Source organism: Carassius gibelio, chromosome A13 (assembly GCF_023724105.1).
Source record: "Carassius gibelio isolate Cgi1373 ecotype wild population from Czech Republic chromosome A13, carGib1.2-hapl.c, whole genome shotgun sequence".
NCBI classification, from domain to species: domain Eukaryota; kingdom Metazoa; phylum Chordata; class Actinopteri; order Cypriniformes; family Cyprinidae; genus Carassius; species Carassius gibelio.
Window position 1 is genome coordinate 12,355,364 of NC_068383.1, and position 19,620 is coordinate 12,374,983.

At 35.6% G+C, this 19,620-nt stretch overlaps 1 protein-coding gene across 6 annotated transcripts in view; it reads left to right on the forward strand.

Annotated features, from left to right (window-relative positions):
* The window catches only part of kcnq5a (potassium voltage-gated channel, KQT-like subfamily, member 5a), a 95,455-nt gene extending 76,109 nt beyond the window's left edge, over positions 1-19,346 (forward strand). For 2 of the 6 annotated variants that reach the window (XM_052612994.1, XM_052612995.1), the window contains exons 7-17: positions 217-327; positions 1,347-1,442; positions 4,731-4,825; positions 6,190-6,216; positions 9,812-10,032; positions 10,309-10,417; positions 12,269-12,400; positions 12,678-12,788; positions 14,294-14,401; positions 15,306-15,435; positions 16,022-19,346. In XM_052612994.1, the coding sequence (XP_052468954.1) occupies positions 217-327; positions 1,347-1,442; positions 4,731-4,825; positions 6,190-6,216; positions 9,812-10,032; positions 10,309-10,417; positions 12,269-12,400; positions 12,678-12,788; positions 14,294-14,401; positions 15,306-15,435; positions 16,022-17,077 (2,196 nt within the window). In that variant the 3' untranslated portion in view covers positions 17,078-19,346. The remainder of the gene's footprint in view (positions 1-216; positions 328-1,346; positions 1,443-4,730; positions 4,826-6,189; positions 6,217-9,811; positions 10,033-10,308; positions 10,418-12,268; positions 12,401-12,677; positions 12,789-14,293; positions 14,402-15,305; positions 15,436-16,021) is intronic. The other 4 variants (XM_052612997.1, XM_052612996.1, XM_052612998.1 and 1 more) reach the window with 4 other exon arrangements.
* Positions 19,347-19,620: the final 274 nt, after the last annotated feature.

The following is a 19,620-nucleotide window of genomic DNA, read 5'->3' on the forward strand; positions in this document are numbered from 1 at the left end:
GATTTTCCAATGCTCCCTGGTCAGGATTTGATCTTTGTTTGGCCATCATGTAGATGCAGTCAGAGGTTACTTTTTCTCCTCCATACATGGGTGATAAATGGAGTGTTAAAGTACATTAGTACACATAATTTAGTGCTGTCTGCCTGTCGGAAGTATTTAGCAATACGACCACAGTCTTTTAAACATATAAACTTATATTCTCACATCTTTCCTCAGATCACGCTCACCACCATTGGATACGGAGATAAAACTCCACAGACCTGGACCGGGCGGCTTCTGTCTGCAGGATTTGCTTTGCTGGGCATCTCGTTCTTTGCTTTGCCTGCTGTGAGTATCTCCAACCTGATATGTACTGCTTGACTCACATTCTGACATTTTATACATGGGATAACTATTGTTTTACATAATAAAGTTAAATCTATGGTATACTCAAACATGGAAATTCTGACTGCATTAACTCAGCCTCATGTTGTCCCACACCTGATGAAACATCTTACTGTGATCTTTACAGTAATCAAGTCTTCTGAAGTCATGGCCTGGTGTGCAGAAAATTATAGTCACCCTGAAATCAAAATTCTCCTTCTTTATGGAATATTGCAGTGTATATTATAAATGATTTAGCCATACACATCATGTAAAACATTTTTTTATTATTATTGTGTCATTATAATCTTTCATCAAAAACATTAATCCCTCCCCGTTAGCAATCTGTCACTCACAGCAATTAGCAAACAACAATGATCCAATTAAATCTTGATGGACAAAAATCAAGTTCTGCCTAGAGTTTTTATTCAACAAACCATTTCACTTAGATATATACGACACAGTAGGGAAGAAAGGATTATCATAATTGTAATTATATGGAAAAAAAAACTATGGAAGTCAATGGGAGTCTAATTGATTGCCTTTTTGGGTTCAGCTGGAGAAAGAAACTCTTACAGGTTTGGAACAACTTCAGAATGAGTAAATCATGACAGATTAAAAAAAATGAATCAATTGATCTGAGATCTAAGTTTAAGCATTAGGTTAACACTTCTTATCCTGACTTCTTAAGTGATCTCACTTACGCGAGATGAGGGATTTGTGGTCTTTTAGGAGGAAACTTGAAATCACAAACCATTTAGTTAGTTCAGGCAGACTGTTTGTACTGTGATTTTTATGAGGTGTTTGAGAACACACAGTATAAAGCCCCTCAGCGTCCTGTCTGACTCATTCTTGTCAAGTGTTCTGTAACTCTCTGCTCACAAATATGCTCTGCACAGTCGCAGTCTCTCTTAGTCCAAATCAGTGGATTGAACAGTAATAGGGTGCGTCTGTGTTCTTTCTGTGGATGGATGTGGGTGTAGGGTATTCTTGGCTCTGGCTTTGCTCTGAAGGTCCAAGAGCAGCACAGACAGAAGCACTTTGAAAAGAGGAGAAACCCAGCAGCCAGCCTTATACAGGTAAACTCACCCTGTCTCAAACACTCGATCTGCATCCATGCTTAATGCTCAGATCTCTTCATGTTCCGTAATTGCTGGTTTTACTAACAAAAACGTTGGTAAAAAATAAATGTGAACTGAAATTAAATTATATATTATATATATATATATAATTTAATAATATATAATTTAATTTTACAAAAAAATTTTTTTACATGCTTTTAGCTTTATTTCACCATAATTACATAATTACACCACAATTACTCTGATAATATATATATATATATATATATATATATATATATATATATATATATATATATATATATATATATATATATATATAATCAAATACTATATCAAAATACTAATACAAATTACAAAAACTAAAATTAACATGAAAGCAGAAAAAAAATATTATTCAAAGTGTGAACAAAAACTATAATAGTATCTCACTGAGACTAAAATAATTTAAACTGAATAACAATGTTCATAATTGTGATAAAGATTAATATCTATCAATTTTTTTTAACTAAACAGTTTGTAATTGTAAAATAAAAATAAATCTAAAAAACATCTAAACATATTTCAGTATAGTAGTAGTAATAATAATAATAATAATTAATATAATAATAATAATTAATATAATAATAATAATAATAAATAATAATAAATAATAATAATAATAATAATAATAATAATAATAATAATAATAATATAATTGTATTTGATACAGTTTTGCCTTTTAAATGTTAAATGTTTAAATGTTATTTTCAGATATTATTTAGATAAAAAAATATTTATAAATTTATTAGTTGATTAATAAAGATTGTTTTTGGATAATTTTTAAATGAAAGGAGAAAACGAACAATACCACGGACATTGATTACATGAGGACTATTATCTTCCGTCTGAGCCAAAGGAAACACTTGTAGATATTAATGATGTGTTTCCACGGAAGGAATTCTGAGCGAGGGCCTCCCTGAGGTCAATAGCTCTTCCTAATAGACAGTGTATCCTTCTCCTCTAGCAGGAGAAACAGATTTACTCCAGGAAAACGTCCACACACATGCAAAAACACATCTAAAAAACATTGAGGTCCGGTAATATTATAGAAATGAGTTACTTCCTTTTGGCTGCTGTTGAAAACCCACAAGCAATTTCTCAATTATTTTAACCACCATGACCCTTTTTCTTTCTCCAGGTTGTTTTCTGATATTGCAGACAGAGAAGATCTCATATTTTCGCTGGTCCTTATGTTTATTTTGTCTCTCTTCCTGCCTGGCTTTAACCCTGCTTTTCCTTTCTTTTTCCAAAGGCCTATCAGTGGGCAGCAACCGTTCAGCTTTAATTACGGTTGTCAGCAATTATTTATTTTAACCATGCTATGTTGTTTATGACGTAATTTTGCAGGGACTGCATTGGTGCATTATCTCTCATAATTTTTTTGAACCACTTCATAAAACCCAGAAATATATATCTAAATCTTGATCTGTGGAGTATGACTCTCGGCTATGTCTGGGTTCAGATTCTTTCCTGCATGTTATGATTGGTTTTCTTTTTCTTTTTTCTTTCTTTTTTGTCTTTACTGACATTTTCGTACAGAATGATGGAAAACATGCCCTCCCTCCTCACTGCTGCGTCACACAATTCAAGAGATCCATCTTCAGTCTTTCATCCTTCTGATGTTTTTGTCCTCACAACGTCTTTTCTTTCTTTCTTATTGAAATGCAATATCACAGTATAAGTCAACATGAAATGAAATTGACCCTGTTGACTTTCTTTTAATGCATGTACCTAATTGTGAATGATTCATCGGTGTACATTATACTTTTTTTTCTTTTGTTTGTAATATTGTATCTAAATTATTTATTTTCCCCTAGCAATCACTTTCCATCTCTGCTGGCATCACTTAGGTCATTCAGTATTTTTGCATAATAATAATAATAAAAAAAGTATTGTTTTAGTAAATTTATATTCAGGTTTTGCTTCAGTCTAGCATGCACAGCACATCGTTTACTCTCCATTCCCAATGAATGGAGAGTATTCTGTTCTCATATGCATACATCATAAAATCAGAAGTTAAATGTGAGAAGAGTTTCATGTTGGCTTTGCTTTTTATACTACGACAATGCCTGTGTGGTCAAATATTCGTAATAAATATAAATTATATAATATAAAATATAAATGGTGTTTAGAATTAAATACTGAGGAGTAGTGTTTTAGTGCCAAATGGCCACAAATTAAACCCTTAAATTAAAACACATGAGACCACAAACAAAACTTTGCTCTTGGTTTTTTAAAAAATATGTTAAATGTACATTTATGAGCATTTATTTGCATTTATCTTAAGCTTTTCTCTTTTCATTCACCACATCACTTTTAAGTCCTTTGGCTGTTTTGTTGTTGTCTGTGCCACGTCAAGACATTTATTCAACACTGATCCACTCTCAGATTTGGATAAGTTTAAACACTAAAGTCACCTTGAATTGTGTGCAGTGGGATCTTAAAGTCTAAGACATCACTGAAATCTGGAAATCAAAGTGTGCTGTAATATTAACCCGAAAACAACTTTATGACGCAGTATGAATTAGAAATATTTTGTAAATTAGTGACATCACGACCATGTGACTCTTTGGGGAGATGCTCAGATGTTTTTGCTTCTATTGAAGCTCAAGGTGCTCTTTGGATCATTCTCACATCATGCTGGAAAACCGTCATTAGGTTTCCTGCAATCTTGTGAAGATCATGCAACTCAAGTGCTGCTGTCATTAAAGCATTTTAATTTCACTTTTTACCCACATTGTTATGCAGAAAATATATTATTTTCTTTTTGTCACTAGTAGTCTCAGACTTTTAGACCTCAAAATACATACAAATCTTTCCATGCACATTTTTGCTCAAAACATTTTAAACAAATTGGAAGCAGCGGTTTGAAGAAATGTCTTGAGCCCAATCAGTGATTCACCGGCTGTTCCCTCACCATGCTAAATCTTTCTCCACCCATGTCCCTGTGTGTGTGTGTGTCTGTCTCCTGCGTCAGGCTGCGTGGCGTCTCTACTCCACAGACCTCTCCAGAACATACCTGAGCGCCACATGGCTGTTTTATAAAAGTGTTCTTCCTGCTCAAAGGCATGTATCAATGCAGTGAACTGATGGAAGAGCGCTTACATGAACCGGTTGTTACTAATCTTTTTTTTTCTTTTGTTGTTCTCCTTTTTTTCAAACCCTGCTTTTTTCCTGGCCTTGTGTATTTCTCTTTTTATGTTCTACTCTTCTCATTTCCCTCCCTGTTCCCTCTGCACGTAGTGTGTGTGGCGTAGCTATGCGGCTGATGAAAACTCGGTTTCCATTGCTACCTGGAAGCCTCATTTGAAGGCGTTGCATACCTGCAGCCCTACAAAGTAGGTACAACTCTGGCAGCCGGTGTGGTATTTGGTGTCAGTGCTTCTGTAGCTCTCATTTTCTCCTTCAGCAAATATACTGTTTTCCCTTTAATCTGTCCCTCTTTCTAAGCATAATCATCTCCTCTGTGCCCTACCATAGTTTTGTTAGACATCCATGATTATTTAAATCCTAATTAGGTCATTGAGAAAAAGCATATGGCCATATCTTGACTAAATAAAAATAATACAATTATCTCACAATTCTTACTTCAGTTCTTACAGTTACAGTTCTTACAGTTCCTAGATTATATCTGATAATTCTGACAGACTTTTGTTTATAAACACATAATTCTGATTTTATTTCTCACAAATACAAGTTTATAGCTGCAATTTTAAGCTTTCATTTTACACTTCAGACTTTTTTTTTTTTAGAATTCAGTCTTTTCTTTTCAGAATTGTGACTCTTTCATCATAAGTTCACATTTCTGACTCTATACAACGGCTTTCATTGATTGCTGAAATTAACAAAAGGAGGATATAAAAAAACTATTTAATTGATACAATCTAACTATTCAGTATGCTAAGATTTTCATTTATAAAAAAAGAAATCATTTATAAAAAAAGAGATCGTTATTAATATAAACTAAAGTGTTCACACTCAAATCACATTGTTTATTCCTAAGAATATAACATCCTTTAGGTTATGGAGCTTGTTGATGACTAATGAAACATCTCTTAATGAGGACAAATAATAGGAAACTGTAGTGGAGGGCCTGGCTAATTAGCATGAAATGCATTTTATTAGATGTAAAGTTTATGTGAGTGTAATTTGATTGGCTCTGTAGCTCTGTAAGAAAAAAAAAAGATGAGAGCCACAGACTCACACCTGCTTCCTCCTCTTTATGTTGTGGCTATCTGAATTTTCCCCTACATCGCCACATAATAGATAAATCAAACTGAACAGAAGCCAGGACAGTTTGTGGACAGACACCTGAAGACAGACACATGACAATACTCTGACAAATGAGTGTACTGCTATATTAGACACAGAGCAGCCCTTGATAACAAGTCAGACTGTGCATTGCTCATTGCTTGCATGCCTGCTTGCTTGCTGCCTGTTTATACTGTCTTTAAAAAGACTCTCCATTTCTTCCTATTCTTAATGTGTGTTTGTATATCTGTGTATATATATAACATAACATTTAAACTATTTTTTTGTGACACAGTGAAATGTATTGGTGTTTTATTCCTAAAATGAAACACTTAGTATATTTCAGAGGCATCTGTGTCTCTTCTGTAGCCTCCTTATTAGTTTCTGTCATTCCTGTGAAGTGTTAATATCCTACCTCTTTTCTTTCTATGTTTTTAACTAACACCTGAAGGAAAGACCAGGGGGAATCCATGAGCAGGTTTGTTGTTCTCGTATCTACATTCTCCTGTCTCGAATGTTTTACTTATTTAAGAATCGATTGTGTTTTGTGATTGTGTTCTTCCATAGCATCATTAAAAAGGACATTCAGTAAAAAAAAATTAAGTACATTCAGTCATGGCATGTTTTATGTCTTGCTTTATCATTCATTTCCATTCATTTTTTGTTTTTATTTATTTGAAGTAGTAGCTAGTATGTATGGAATGTACAGTCATCCGCTCATTATCACAGAATAAACCAAGACAGGATGATCAGGACCCCAGTGTGAAGCCAACTGTTATAAGAATACTGTCTCTCACAACAAGGCTACCCAAAATTGATAAATACATGGATATGAAATATTGATTTGAAATTATTTGCTTTATTATATTACTGGTACATTATAATCAGTAAGATTTTTAAATATATTTTTATTAAGCAAGTATGTATTAATTGTAAAAGCTAAATGAAAATTAAATTACAATGTACAACTAAAATTTAAAGACTTTTAAATGTATGCATTCTTTTAAATTTCAGATAAAGGGGGTTCTTTTAAACTTTCTCTTAATCAAAGAATCCTGAAAAAAAATAGTTTCACAAAAAAAATATTAAGCAGCACAACTATTTTCAATAATTTAAATATATAATATGAATCAGCATATTATAATTATTTCTGAAAGATCATGTGACAATCAAGACTGAAGTAATAGCTGCTGAAAATTCACATAAATAGTTTATTATTATTATTAATGTAATAATAATTTACAGTATTCCTGTTTTTTTTCTGTACTTTTATCAAATTAATGCAGCCATCATAAGTCTTTACATCAAGAAATCTTTTGAATAGTATTGTGATTTTATCCGGATATTATTATCGTTAATTATATTATTAATATAATATAAAATTATACAATTATATTTGACCAACATATTGAAATATATATTTATATACATTAATGTATATTAATATATAAATGTAAATTTATATAAATATACTAGCTGTTCTAGAGAGAAAGCACAGAGCGATGCTGAGACATGAAAGTAGCACCAGTATTTTGTTTTGTACAATAGACAAATATACAATTTAGTGGTTTAGTTTTACCACTGCATTGGCCAAAGTCGTTTGGCTACAATGAAATATTCCAGAGAGCAATTTAATAAAGTCATAGAATAGTTGTTTAGCTGTGGAGCAGCTTCACGTTGATAACTTGCTAAGAACAAGTGTTCATCTGTACCAAAGTGTGTGTGTGTGTGTGTGTGTGTGTGTGTGTGTGTGTGTGTGTGTGTGTGTGTTTGAACTTGCAGAGCTCCTTCTGTAATATTGTAGAGCAGTACTTTGGCCCACTTTTCTCTGTCTAACTATATGGATAGAAACTTGATGCACATTTTCCATTTTGACCGTTAATTATTACAACAGACAGGAAAAAAGCAAAGATCACAGCGTAAGTGCATAAGTTTTTTTTTTTTTTTTTACATTTTTGTACTTCGTCTTTTTCCGTGAAAAACAACCCCCACCCTCTTCTAAATACCTTTCATCAGTAGATCCAGAAAGTAATAGAAGTAAGATAGTGACTGGTTCCAGACTTGGCTGTTGATATTTAGGCCTCTGCATGTTTGTACACAGTTCTGGACTACTGTATGTTTAGACTCATTAAAGACTGTCACATCTGCAAGGCCATAGTGTAGTGCTGTCAGGCTGGTAACATTATGTGTTTTAACTTCCATGTGATTTCAGCAGGGGTGGAGCTTACTGCTAAGTCCTTGTAAATAATGGTTGCACCCAAAGCTTTGTTCTCATTTGAATCCTCACGCTTTTAATTAGTGCTGGAATTGGATTTTTGCATGGTTCGTATTAAATATGTGAAAAGCAGAGCACCAGAACTCAGAATTAAATGAAGTAATTTACAGTTGGAAAAGCCCCTCAGTGTGTGGCAAATGTGCCATATAATGTGATGGAAATTTCACCTTCAAATTGCAAAAGCATTACAGTAAACAGCTAAGCTGTGAATACTTTTTGCCTTATAAATGGATGCACATAAGTATAATCCACAATCCGCATAATTCATTTAGTAATGGTTCGAGAGTGCAAAGTAATATTTGCAGAAAATAATTTATTACTAACTAGCAAATCCAAGAAAGTTTATTTTTTGTCAGACAAGTTTTGTACACTGTTTATTTGAATATACTTCTAGTGTGGATGTGCTTGGTGTAATGCTAATTAAACTCTATATTACCATGTTTGGTTGGAAAAACATGACAATTTATTTTGCATTTTGCTCCATTTTTACCCCCAAGTAGAGTCTCTATTTCGATGTTATTCCATGCAAATAATTCTTACACGTAAGGAGGTTGTTTCTGCTCACAGTCTAACTAACTCATCTGCCATCTGTCTTCCTCATTTCTTTAGTAAGGGTCATAGTTATAGACAGAGGCTCTTCAGGAGGTATACCACACGGAAATATAGGTACCCAGCATCCCCCACTGCTCAAGCAATATGACCAATGTGAATGCTGACTAACCGTATGCATGGATGATGATGTCCACCTCAGATAACCTTACAGACCCTACAGTAGGTCTGATATGAGGGTCCTAATGCCTGATGCCTGAAAGATAATAACTGCCACTGACTGATCTATCCAATACCCCATCTGACATGCAGCAATTACTCTACAATGTTATTACCAATACGATGTCTAATTTGTGATAATAACAAAATAATGCAAAGCGTCTGAACATCAAACCACCAGTTTACCAACATCCTATATTGTAATACCTGCAGGAATAATCTGATCGAGTCGAGTGACTTTAAAGGTTCAGTTCAGTTGTGAAGGATGTCTATGACTGTACTGTATTTGTCTCCGTTTGCTTTAACACATAAGTCTTAACCAGTATGTTGCATGTGCATGAATTTTGGCTCTAAATTCTTGTAAGTCACCTTTATAGCATTATGTCTTCACTCTCATTTTACACTACATCTCTTTCATATACAGACTACCAAGCATGAGCTCAAAGCACAGCGGACTATGTATATATTCAGCATGAATGTAGAACCCTAGCTTATGGAATTTACATCTTTGAAGGAATTTGCATAGAACCGTTTGGCTCATTATGCTGTTTATTTGATATATTCTGGGCCTCTGCATCAGGGCTAAAAAGATACATGGAAATGTCGTCAGGCTGCTCCACACTGAAGGTAGCAATAGAAGTAGGGTGGTTAGAGAGTCATGCTTCAAAATGATGCTTGCTGATTTGGTGGAAACTTTGGAATGAGGTTTGTGTTGCATGAGGGTCTTTTGATGCAACTTTTGAGAAAGTATAGGACTGTTTTGGGGCTTTGACCAAAGAACTTCCAAGTAAATTGTGTTTCGAAATCATGAATAAAATATATATATATATATATATTGTTTTACTGAAGGAATTTAGTAGAGACTGAAGAAAGGAAACTTGCAAGTCCAAAATAAGCCATCATAACTGTTTTGATTAAACCAAACTTTAGTTAAATACATATTTATCTCCATACCATATTTAATTATTTGTCTATTTGTCCCTTCCCACCTCCCATCCTCTTCCATCCCTCTTCTTTCCTTAACTTGCAGCCAAAAGTTAAGTTTTCGGGAACGTGTGCGCATGGCCAGTCCTCGTGGTCAGAGTGTAAAGAGCAGGCAGATGTCTGTGAATGACCGACGCTCTCCTGCCACAGAGGTGGGGGTGGAGGGCAGCAGCCCTGCCAAGGTCCAGAAGAGCTGGAGCTTCAATGACCGCACACGCTTCCGGCCATCCCTCAGGCTCAAGAGCCAATCGCGCACAACAGCTGAAGGTGAACAGCTTTTTTTTTTTTTTTTTTTTTTTTTTTTTGATACTGTTGTTCCACTTCTACTGTAATGATAGAATCAGTTTTATAATCTGTGATTCTCATTAGCTGAGGAATCAAGGGAATTATTTGCTTTTGAATGCTCTTTTGATTCATAGCTGTATTGATCTGCCCTGGGCTCTCTCTACTTTTCAGAATAGTTTTGTTTTCAGCCTTTTTGAGAAGCCAATGTAAAAAATGTTTTGCTTGCTATGATTCAGACTCTCTCCCTTTGTCTCACAGCTGACACAAATCTTGGACCGGATGATGCTTTTGATGAGAAGGGTTGCCATTGTGATGTGACTGTGGAAGATCTCTCTGCCCCACTAAAAGCAGTTATCAGGGCCATCAGGTGAGTGTGACTTCCTAGAGAGCCTTGCTCTCCCCTAATGGAAGTTTGAAGAATTCACACTGTAGTTGCAGGGTTGAAACCTTACTGCCCTGTTGATTGAGACATTAGGGTTAGATCATCACTGCTGTCTCTCTCCTGCTGGGAGAGACCACTGATGTTGCCTCAGGTGACTTTTTTCACTATAACCCCTTTCACACTGCCATTCCGGCAAATACAGGGAGTGTTCCTGCAATTGGTCCCTGGTCGCTAGATTTGGCACTTTCACACTGCCAGTGATGACCCGGTATATGTGCGTGCTTTCACACACAACCCTTGAAGATCCCATAACGACACGTGACATCAGCGCGTGACGTGTAATGTATGAGTCGACAACGCTAGGCACTTTATACTTTCACTGAAGCAAGCAAACGGTCTAGGCGTCAGCGCGGAAAGTGAGGAACTAACTGATCTCTGCTTCATTACAGTTTGCACATATGTTTTCGTCGCGAATGTTGATCTTCCTTCAAAACAGCCGGTAAAAGAGTCGCGCTATAACGCGCGTCATCACTTTGATACGGAATTAGATCTGGCTTTTGTTCACACAGCGCTCGTCCCTGGTCGAACCCCCCAATGTTACTAGGTCCCCGACCCGGGTTCAATTCGGTAATCAATTCCGGGACGCGGTTGCTTTCACACAGAAGGCGACCTGGCAATGTTCCGGAAATATTGCGGGTCCGACGTGCAGTGTGAAAGGGGCTTATTAGACTCTCTCTGCAGGAGGGCTGATATTTTCCCCACTCCTCTTTCCCAGGGTGTCAGATCACTGAAATCTATTCTCTTCTGTGTCAATATTTTCAGTTTCACCTTCACTCTGAATAATGTCATGCTTAGGTTTAGGTTTCAGTGTGCCTGTGGTAATACCTGTGTTTTCACAGCTAATGTCATCTACAACACATATCCTTACTAGAACATGAGCCTTACTTGAGTAATATTATTCTAAACTGTGTTTTTAAAGCAGTGGTATATCTGATCATAATGTTTCCTCTGGGTTATAAACTGTTATGGTATTTGTGATTCATTTCTGCCCTCTAGTGGTTATAAGCTAGTTTCCACAACTTGTATTGTTTATTTGAAGTGAAGCGAAGTGACCCATACTCAAAATTCATGCTCTGCATTAAACCCATCCAAAGTGCACACACAAACAGAATAGTGAATACACACACACCGTGAACACACACCTGGAACAGTGTGCAGCCATTTATGCTTCAGCACCCAGGGAGCAACTGGGGGTTCGGTGCCTTGCTCAAGGCCATTGAAGTCGTGGTATTGTTGTCGGCCCGAGACTCGAATCCACAACCCTAGGGTTAGGATTCAAACTCTCTAACCACTAGGCCACGAATTCCTATTTGGAACTTATTTGTGAGTTCCAAAGACGGTTGCTTTGTTGAATTGATTTCATATATACACAATACAATGTTTACAGATGTACAGTATCTTCAAATGTAACTAGAATTATTTTATTTTCAAATTTAATTTTGCTTTCCTCATGGGGAATTTTTATGTTCTTGTATCAAGCATAAAGCTGAGTTTATGATTGAAACAATTAAAATCATGAAAGAAATAATAAATAAAAAAAGACATATAAACCTAATAAAAAAAATCATATTACTCTTTTTTTTTTTGCTTCTTATACATGTATTAAATATGGTTAAATTGGAAATAAGTAAAAAACAAAATATCACTAGCACTATATACTACTAGTACTATTTTCCCTTACCCTTACTACATATCCCTACATTGGTGTCAGTATGGTGGTACATCTTTTCTGAACAAACGTTAGTTGAGTTTTGTTCCTTGTTTCACTGTTTACAGGATAATGAAATTCCACGTGGCCAAGAAGAAGTTTAAGGAGACTCTGCGACCATATGATGTGAAAGATGTGATTGAGCAATACTCTGCTGGCCACCTGGATATGTTATGCCGTATCAAGAGTCTCCAGACTAGGTGAGATTAACCAGCCCTGGCTGTGTGGTGAAAAATTGAAAATGTGACTGAGAGTTACACTGTAAATTAATTAATACTTTCTCAGTTTATAGTTTTACATTTTTTGATTCTGCATAAGTTGTCCACACAATACACATTAACAAATGCAGTTAGTGCAAAAACATATTCACAGAAAGCTGTGCAGAAAAAAATTAAACAACTTTGTTTTCTTTTGCACACTTTCTACATCTACATGTCAATGTCTCTCTTATCTCCCTGTGTGCACTCTCCCATTCAGGTTGGACACCATTGTGGGTCCACAGACCCTGAGCAGCAAAACCAAGACCTTTTCTTCTCCTTCCCTGCACTTATATTACAGCCAGACCAAGAGGAAACACTCTGCCCCAGGGTCAGCTGACCCACAATCCCCCACCCCAGAAACACCCTTTAACTCTGGAACAAATGAGTCAATTGCTGAGGCTGTGTGTCTATTTCCCTCTGGACACCAACATTACAGCAGTTCAGTTTAATACTTCAAATAAAGACTGCCCAAAAAAGAAAAAAAAAAGAAAATTAAGATCAATTGTTTAAGATACTAAACCTTGTTTTCAGAGAATATATATGTTTATTTTTAATATATGATAGTTGCTTGTTGGAACATAAACTTTAATAAATTCTGTTAGCTTATGCTTCTAAAACATTTTGTCTGTGAGACAGAAATAAAAAATAATATTCATAATTCAAGATATATTATCTGAAGTAATTATGCAGCCTAATCTAAGGATGGTTTTAGATGTGTTTAATTCAAAACAAGACAAAAATACTGTATAAGAAACTATTGTTCAAAAGTTTGGCATCAGTTAGATTCTCAACAACAATAAATAAATAAATAGATAACTTTTATTCAGCAAGGAGTAGTGTTACATAATATTTATATTCCAAACAGAATTACACAAAAATATTAGGCAGCACAGTAATAATAAATGTTTCTTGAGTTAATAATTTTTTAAGCATCATTTGACACTAAAGACTAAAAATAATAATCTGCTTTGGCATTACAGGAATAAGTTATATTTTAAAATATATTCAAATACAAGTTAGTTATTTTAAATTGTAATAATATTTTACAGCATTAAGGTTTTATGGTATTTTTATGATCAAGTAAATGTAGCCTGAGTAAGCATTAAATATATCTTTTAAAAACATAAAAAAATATCTTACCCACCCCAAACTTTGTACAGTAGTGTAGATTATTATTAATTGTATTATTTATTTAGTGTTAATTTTAATTTTTACAAAACATATTTTTGCAGTCAAGACTGGACATGTTTGTGATGTGTCAGTGACCTAAAGCCTCAAGCTGTTGGCTCTGTTCAGTAAATCCTTGATCTCTCAGATTTTCATTTCTATAAAACTTTCTTCCTGTTTAACAAGGTTGGCCGGTGCTAAACCAGCAGTGCATGGTGGTAGACTGAATGTGCCTGTGTATAGTACTAACTTTTAGATTAATCCCTCTAGGCTTTCCCTATTATTTGGGTCTATGCGCTTGATTTTAGCATGGAATCAAAAAATTAGCATATTCAAATACTGTTATTCTTTAACATTGTGAACCAGTAGGTGTGCAATCAATAGTTGTACGCTAGCTCTGATTTAAACAATCATCTTTTAGTTACATTTACTTAAAAATCAGGTACCTCAGTGACTGACTTTGAAACACTAACTTTGAAGCAACTGTTAAGAATTTAAATTAGACTACTGAAACCTTTAGTTTGATCATTAACATGTTTAGTACATCGCATGTAGTAGTAGTATCTTGTCATGGTGCCATAAATACCTTCTTTTCAACCTTCTCTTTCCTCCCTTGATGGCAGAACCTTAAAAATGTACTTGACTCCCGTATGTTTTCTCATCTAGACTCGCAACAGCTGTGGGTCCACATCGGACACTCAGCACCAAAGCCAGGAACCTTTCCTCTCCCTCTCTACACATGTATTACAGCCAAAGCAAGAAGAAGCACACTGGGTCAGAGGCCTGTAGCAGGCTGGGGGACTAGTCATGGGGCCGTACTTACCTTAATCACTTCATACTGTGAATGGGGTCCAATGGTGATGATTTATTTGAATAAAACTATTCATAGGGTTTAATTGCTATACACTATCAGAACTGAAACTACCTACACATCCACTCACCCAATAAACTGAATACAAAATCAGTATCTGCAATGAAACTAAATGGGAGTGGTTCTCAACTGTTTTGACTCCAAGGCCCGATACTTTACTAGATAAGGATTTTGTAAATATTTTTACTCACACATGTTTTCAAGACCGTGGGACTATAGGCTATTCTTCTTCTTCAAAATATGTTGTTGATGGGCTGCAGTATAATTAATAATGTCTTGACTTTTAATAATTTTAGCTCATTTTAATGCTTTTGTTTGCTGAGGCCCAGTTGAGAGCAACTGATTATTTTAAAACTGAGATCCACTTAATTGTTATCTTCATCATTGGACTCCAAGGTGCTTAATAAATAGTGATTTATTAATTGTGTAGTGCACATTCTGATTGGTTCAGCTAATTGATGTTGGTTTCATATGCTACATCTACCTCAAAATGTACATTACTACATTATGCAAAATAATCGTACAAAGAGAAAGTAACATCTAGAATGTAAAAAATAGAACTCTCAGTTGCACTAAATGTACTCATAACATTTACAGAAATACAATAAATCAGCACCGCTTTCTTACTCTGTAACATAGAAATGTAGATGATGGTGATGCACTAACTTCATTTCTTCTTCACTAACCAAAGTCCAGTCTTATCCTGCTGTGCTGTGCCTTGCTCGAGCTTGAGGAACAATGGTGTAAAGCTGTGCATCCTGATGTACTGTATGCTCAGAAACAGTTTCTTCTTCTTCTTCCTTATAGAGTGGATCAGATACTGGGAAAGGGCCAGATTTCAGTAGACAGGAAAGGCAGGGAGAAAATCCTCCCCGAAGGAGAGTCCTTGGAGCATGACATGAGCATGCTTGGCCGTGTCTGTAAAGTAGAGAGACAAGTAAGCTATACTGTATGAACTTGGTGGTCTAAGGAAACATACTACAGTTAAAGTTTTGGGGTCAGTATGATTATTTATTTTTTTAATATAAATTTCAGCAAGGATGCATTAAAATGAAAGTGACAGTTTATTTATAAATTCTAAAAGAAGTTGTATGCTGTTTACTTTTTAATCATCAAAGAAAAATGTTTCAGTTTCCACAAAATTATTAAGCAGCACTTCTGTTTTCAGAATTGAAAAAAATAGAAAATGTTTCACGAACACCAAATCAGCATATTAGAATGATTTCGGAGGGATTGGATCTTGTGATGCTAAAGGCTGGAGTAATGGCTGCTGAAAATTCAGCTTTTTGCATCATGAATGAATAACATTTTAAAATATATAGTTCATTTATTAAACAATTTATTGTTTTTACTGTACTTATAATCAAATAAATGCATCATTGGTGAGTATAAGAGACTTCTTTCAAAAACAAACAAAAAAAACAACCCCAAACTTTTTGACAGTAGTGTAGACTAACCACATTTTTACAATAATTAAGCATAAAAAAATCCAATATGATGTTTTAATTTCTTATATAATACAGGTACAGTCCATTGAGTCAAAGCTGGACTCATTGCTGGATATTTACCGGCAAGTGTTGCAGAAAGGCTCCTCTTCGATGCTTGGTCTGTCTGCTTTGCCCTTGTTCGAGCTGGATCAAACCTCCGACTACCAAAGTTCCATCCATAGCAAGGATTTGTCATCCTCCTCCCAGCTTACTGGCAGTGGCATGTCTCGTTCCGGCAGCAGTAACCTGCACCGTGGTCTTCATCTTGCTCTGGCCCCCAGTGAACTCAGCTTGGGTACTGGTTACCCACATTCCGCCTCCTCCTTTTCACCTTCTCCTCTCCTTAATAACCAACCCTCCAGCCCAGACAGTTTCTACCCAGCGTCCCCACCTCCCATTCTCACCCCCAACAACCTTTCCAGAAGTCACCAGCGGTTCAGTGAGCTGACCAGGCCGGTCCCAACAGTCCATTCAGCCTCATCGACCCTTCAGCTCCCGCCTATGGTGCCAACGCTTCAAAGTCTTATCCCAGAGACACTGCTGGAGAGCAGGGCCGAGTGTCCGAGCAGTTGTCTGTTGAGCACCCAAACCGAGGCTGAGTCAGACAAGGAAGCCGAGAGTATTCAAAGCATGGTACAGCTACGGGACAAGCCCGAACGTAATCCCAAGGAAGATGGGTCATGGAGAAGACACTTGAGTCTTGACATTGATCCTCTGATGCTCATGTCTTCCACAACAGCTGCCTCGCTTCAGGTCGAGCGTGGGCTCGGTAAGTCTCTTTCCGCTCAGAACCTCATGCTACCAACTGCTGCAGACTGCCATCCCAGCCTGTCCACTCGGAGCAGCGGCAGCAGCAACAATGAGTCCAGCGACCACGAGCCACTGGCCAACTGGGGCGATACAGAGCTGTTCATCAATGACAAAGATTTGGAAACCACGGAGGGTGACTGTTACCACCTTCACCAACAAAGCAACGATACAACGTTCTCTTCTGAGCTGCTACGGACAGGAGCCAGTGGGCCGTCTCCCAGCCAGGCTGGACCAATAGATGTTCTTGAATCCCATAACTTGCCTCACGTATGCCTCGAATAACCCCCGGGCACAGGAACCTCACTGTGGAGACTGGACACAACTTCATGTCCCTCATATGCTTCTTTTCCAAAAGAAATTATGTTTTCTAATTTTCACCAGAAAAAAAACATTTATATTCATTCTTACATATCAATGCATGGACAATTTGTCAGAAAAGGTAATTTAAATTAACAAGAAACTGTTGGGGGAAGAAATATTTACAAAAATATTCTAGGATCAGTGTAAGTTAAACTCAATCAACAGATTTGTGACATAATACTGATTACTTCAACATTCATCATAAATGACTGAAAAGTGTGTGAAAGAATGTAACCATATGAAGGAAGATTATAATTTTATAAGATTAAGTTTTTGCTTTCAGAAAGTCCAGAAACTGTCCCCATTTATTTTCATTGTGAGTCCATTACCCTAACCCATATACTGTATTTGAATTTAGAAAATAGAAAATGAGGGATGAGTTGGAATTATTATTATGTTTTTTTTTTTTCTGTGTGTATGTGTTAATCAATATTATGCCACAAATGCTGTTGGTTGAGCAGAACTTGTATTGAACCCATAATATATCTTTAAAATAATGAAGGGTTATGGTACTGAATGAGCACTTCTTTCAGTCTTGCATGGGGTAGGCATGTTTAAAATGCAACAGCAAATAGAATTGAAAGTGTGTTTGCACCTGTAGTGATAAGCCTCACTCAGTTTAAGGATTCATTTCTCACTTCCCTCTGAATGTTTGGCAGTCCACTTATTTGCATGTGTTAAGAAATTGTGGGGGTAATAGCAGAAAACCAGATGGTCTTGGTCCAAAACCACATTAATCTGTGATACTATGCAAACCTCAGCCAATCAAGCAGGGTTTGCAAGCAACCCCGGAAAGAAACTCAGAAACAAATGCATCTTGATGCTGTAGCCTACACAGAAATATACTTTCTTAATTTGACTATGTCCTTTAAAACCTGAGAATCTTAGCATTTGAAGAAAGCTGAATACTGTTACTAAAGGGATGGCATAGTGTGTTTAGGTGTAATGTAATGTGAAGAGGTATTTGTGACAATCAGGCTTTTTTGAAAAGCCCTGATTTCAGATTTTTCTAATTCCGAGTCCTCATGTGGATATTTGGCTGCTAACATGAAATAAATAAATGACGAAGATAATATATAATTGTCATCATGACAATAAGTCACACTTGCAATATTATAACTAATGATTGTAATTAAATTTAACATGTATATCGATTGCTTTGTAACCTGCATCATATAATCAGAAATTATCTTTGTCAAGTAGAAAGTTCTCACAAATTTGTTTTATTGTAATTGCGGCAATATCTAATTTCTGTATTTTCTGATTTTTATTTTTACATGTGTAGCAAGCAGGTGTCTTACACCTAAACCTCAGCTTTGTAACTTCTGTTCTACATTTTTAATTCCATGAATGGTACAATAAGTGCTTTAGCTAAAATGCTTTTTTGTATAACTTCGAATGTAACGTGTATCAATATGTGTACGTGGACTAACCATGATTAGCGGTGTTACTTTTTTTTTTCGTTTTTTTTTTTTCAAAAGCTCTATATTGAAGATGTTTTTGCCACTGTACAATTGGAAGCACAACTGTTCAGATGTGTAGAGGAAACCTGCAAATGTGATGAATTGTTTTAACACGAATGAATATGCTTTAAATAAGATTTATAATCCAGAGATAGTTGTGATGCTTATTTTGCTTAAGAGTCGAGGTAAATAATATAGGCACCTGAGAACTGAACTGAGAACATGTCAACAGCTGTGGAACTAAATGATGCTTGAAATGCTGAGAAAAGGTTGTACAAAAATATTAGTTAGTCTTCTTAACACTTTATGATTTATATTATTATTGTTACTGCTTTACTGAAAGTTTTAATTTGTAATTCAATTTTTAAGGTGCCTTTTTGCATTTTATTAAACATTTATACAACTTCTGTATTCACAGTACCTTGAACTCTTATTGAAATTGCTATGTTTATATTTCAATAATTGCACATTCTCTGTTTGGCTGTGAACTTAAAACATCTGTCAGTTAAAGCAGCATTTCTTTGTTTTACCACTAGATCAAATAATTTATTACACAGAAACTGGCCTTAATATACATGCTTGATAATGTTAGTGTTCTCTGTCATTCAGAATAATTTATTTCATCATTGTGCACATAACAGAGTTGATGCTCTGAGATTGAAAAATCTAAAATGAAAATTTAGGATCGTCATGATACATGTACTTAAATAAACAAAATACTTGAAACTTGGCCTAGTGTGCTTGCTGTTAATGTCTGTGTGCGTTATTTTGTGGGCCTATATGTTAGATCCCTTTTCTCTTCTTCTCAACATTTGGAAGGTTTGGGTTATTCGAAGTGAAAGCAGACAATCTATCCATTTTATTTAGCAGACGCACTGCAACAGTTACTATGAGGTAACTGGTGTATAGTGACTGCACCAGTTACTATGGGGTGGCTATAATTACAGTTTTCTGTACATAATATTTAAAAAAAAACTGCATCATTTAGGCTGAAGTAACATC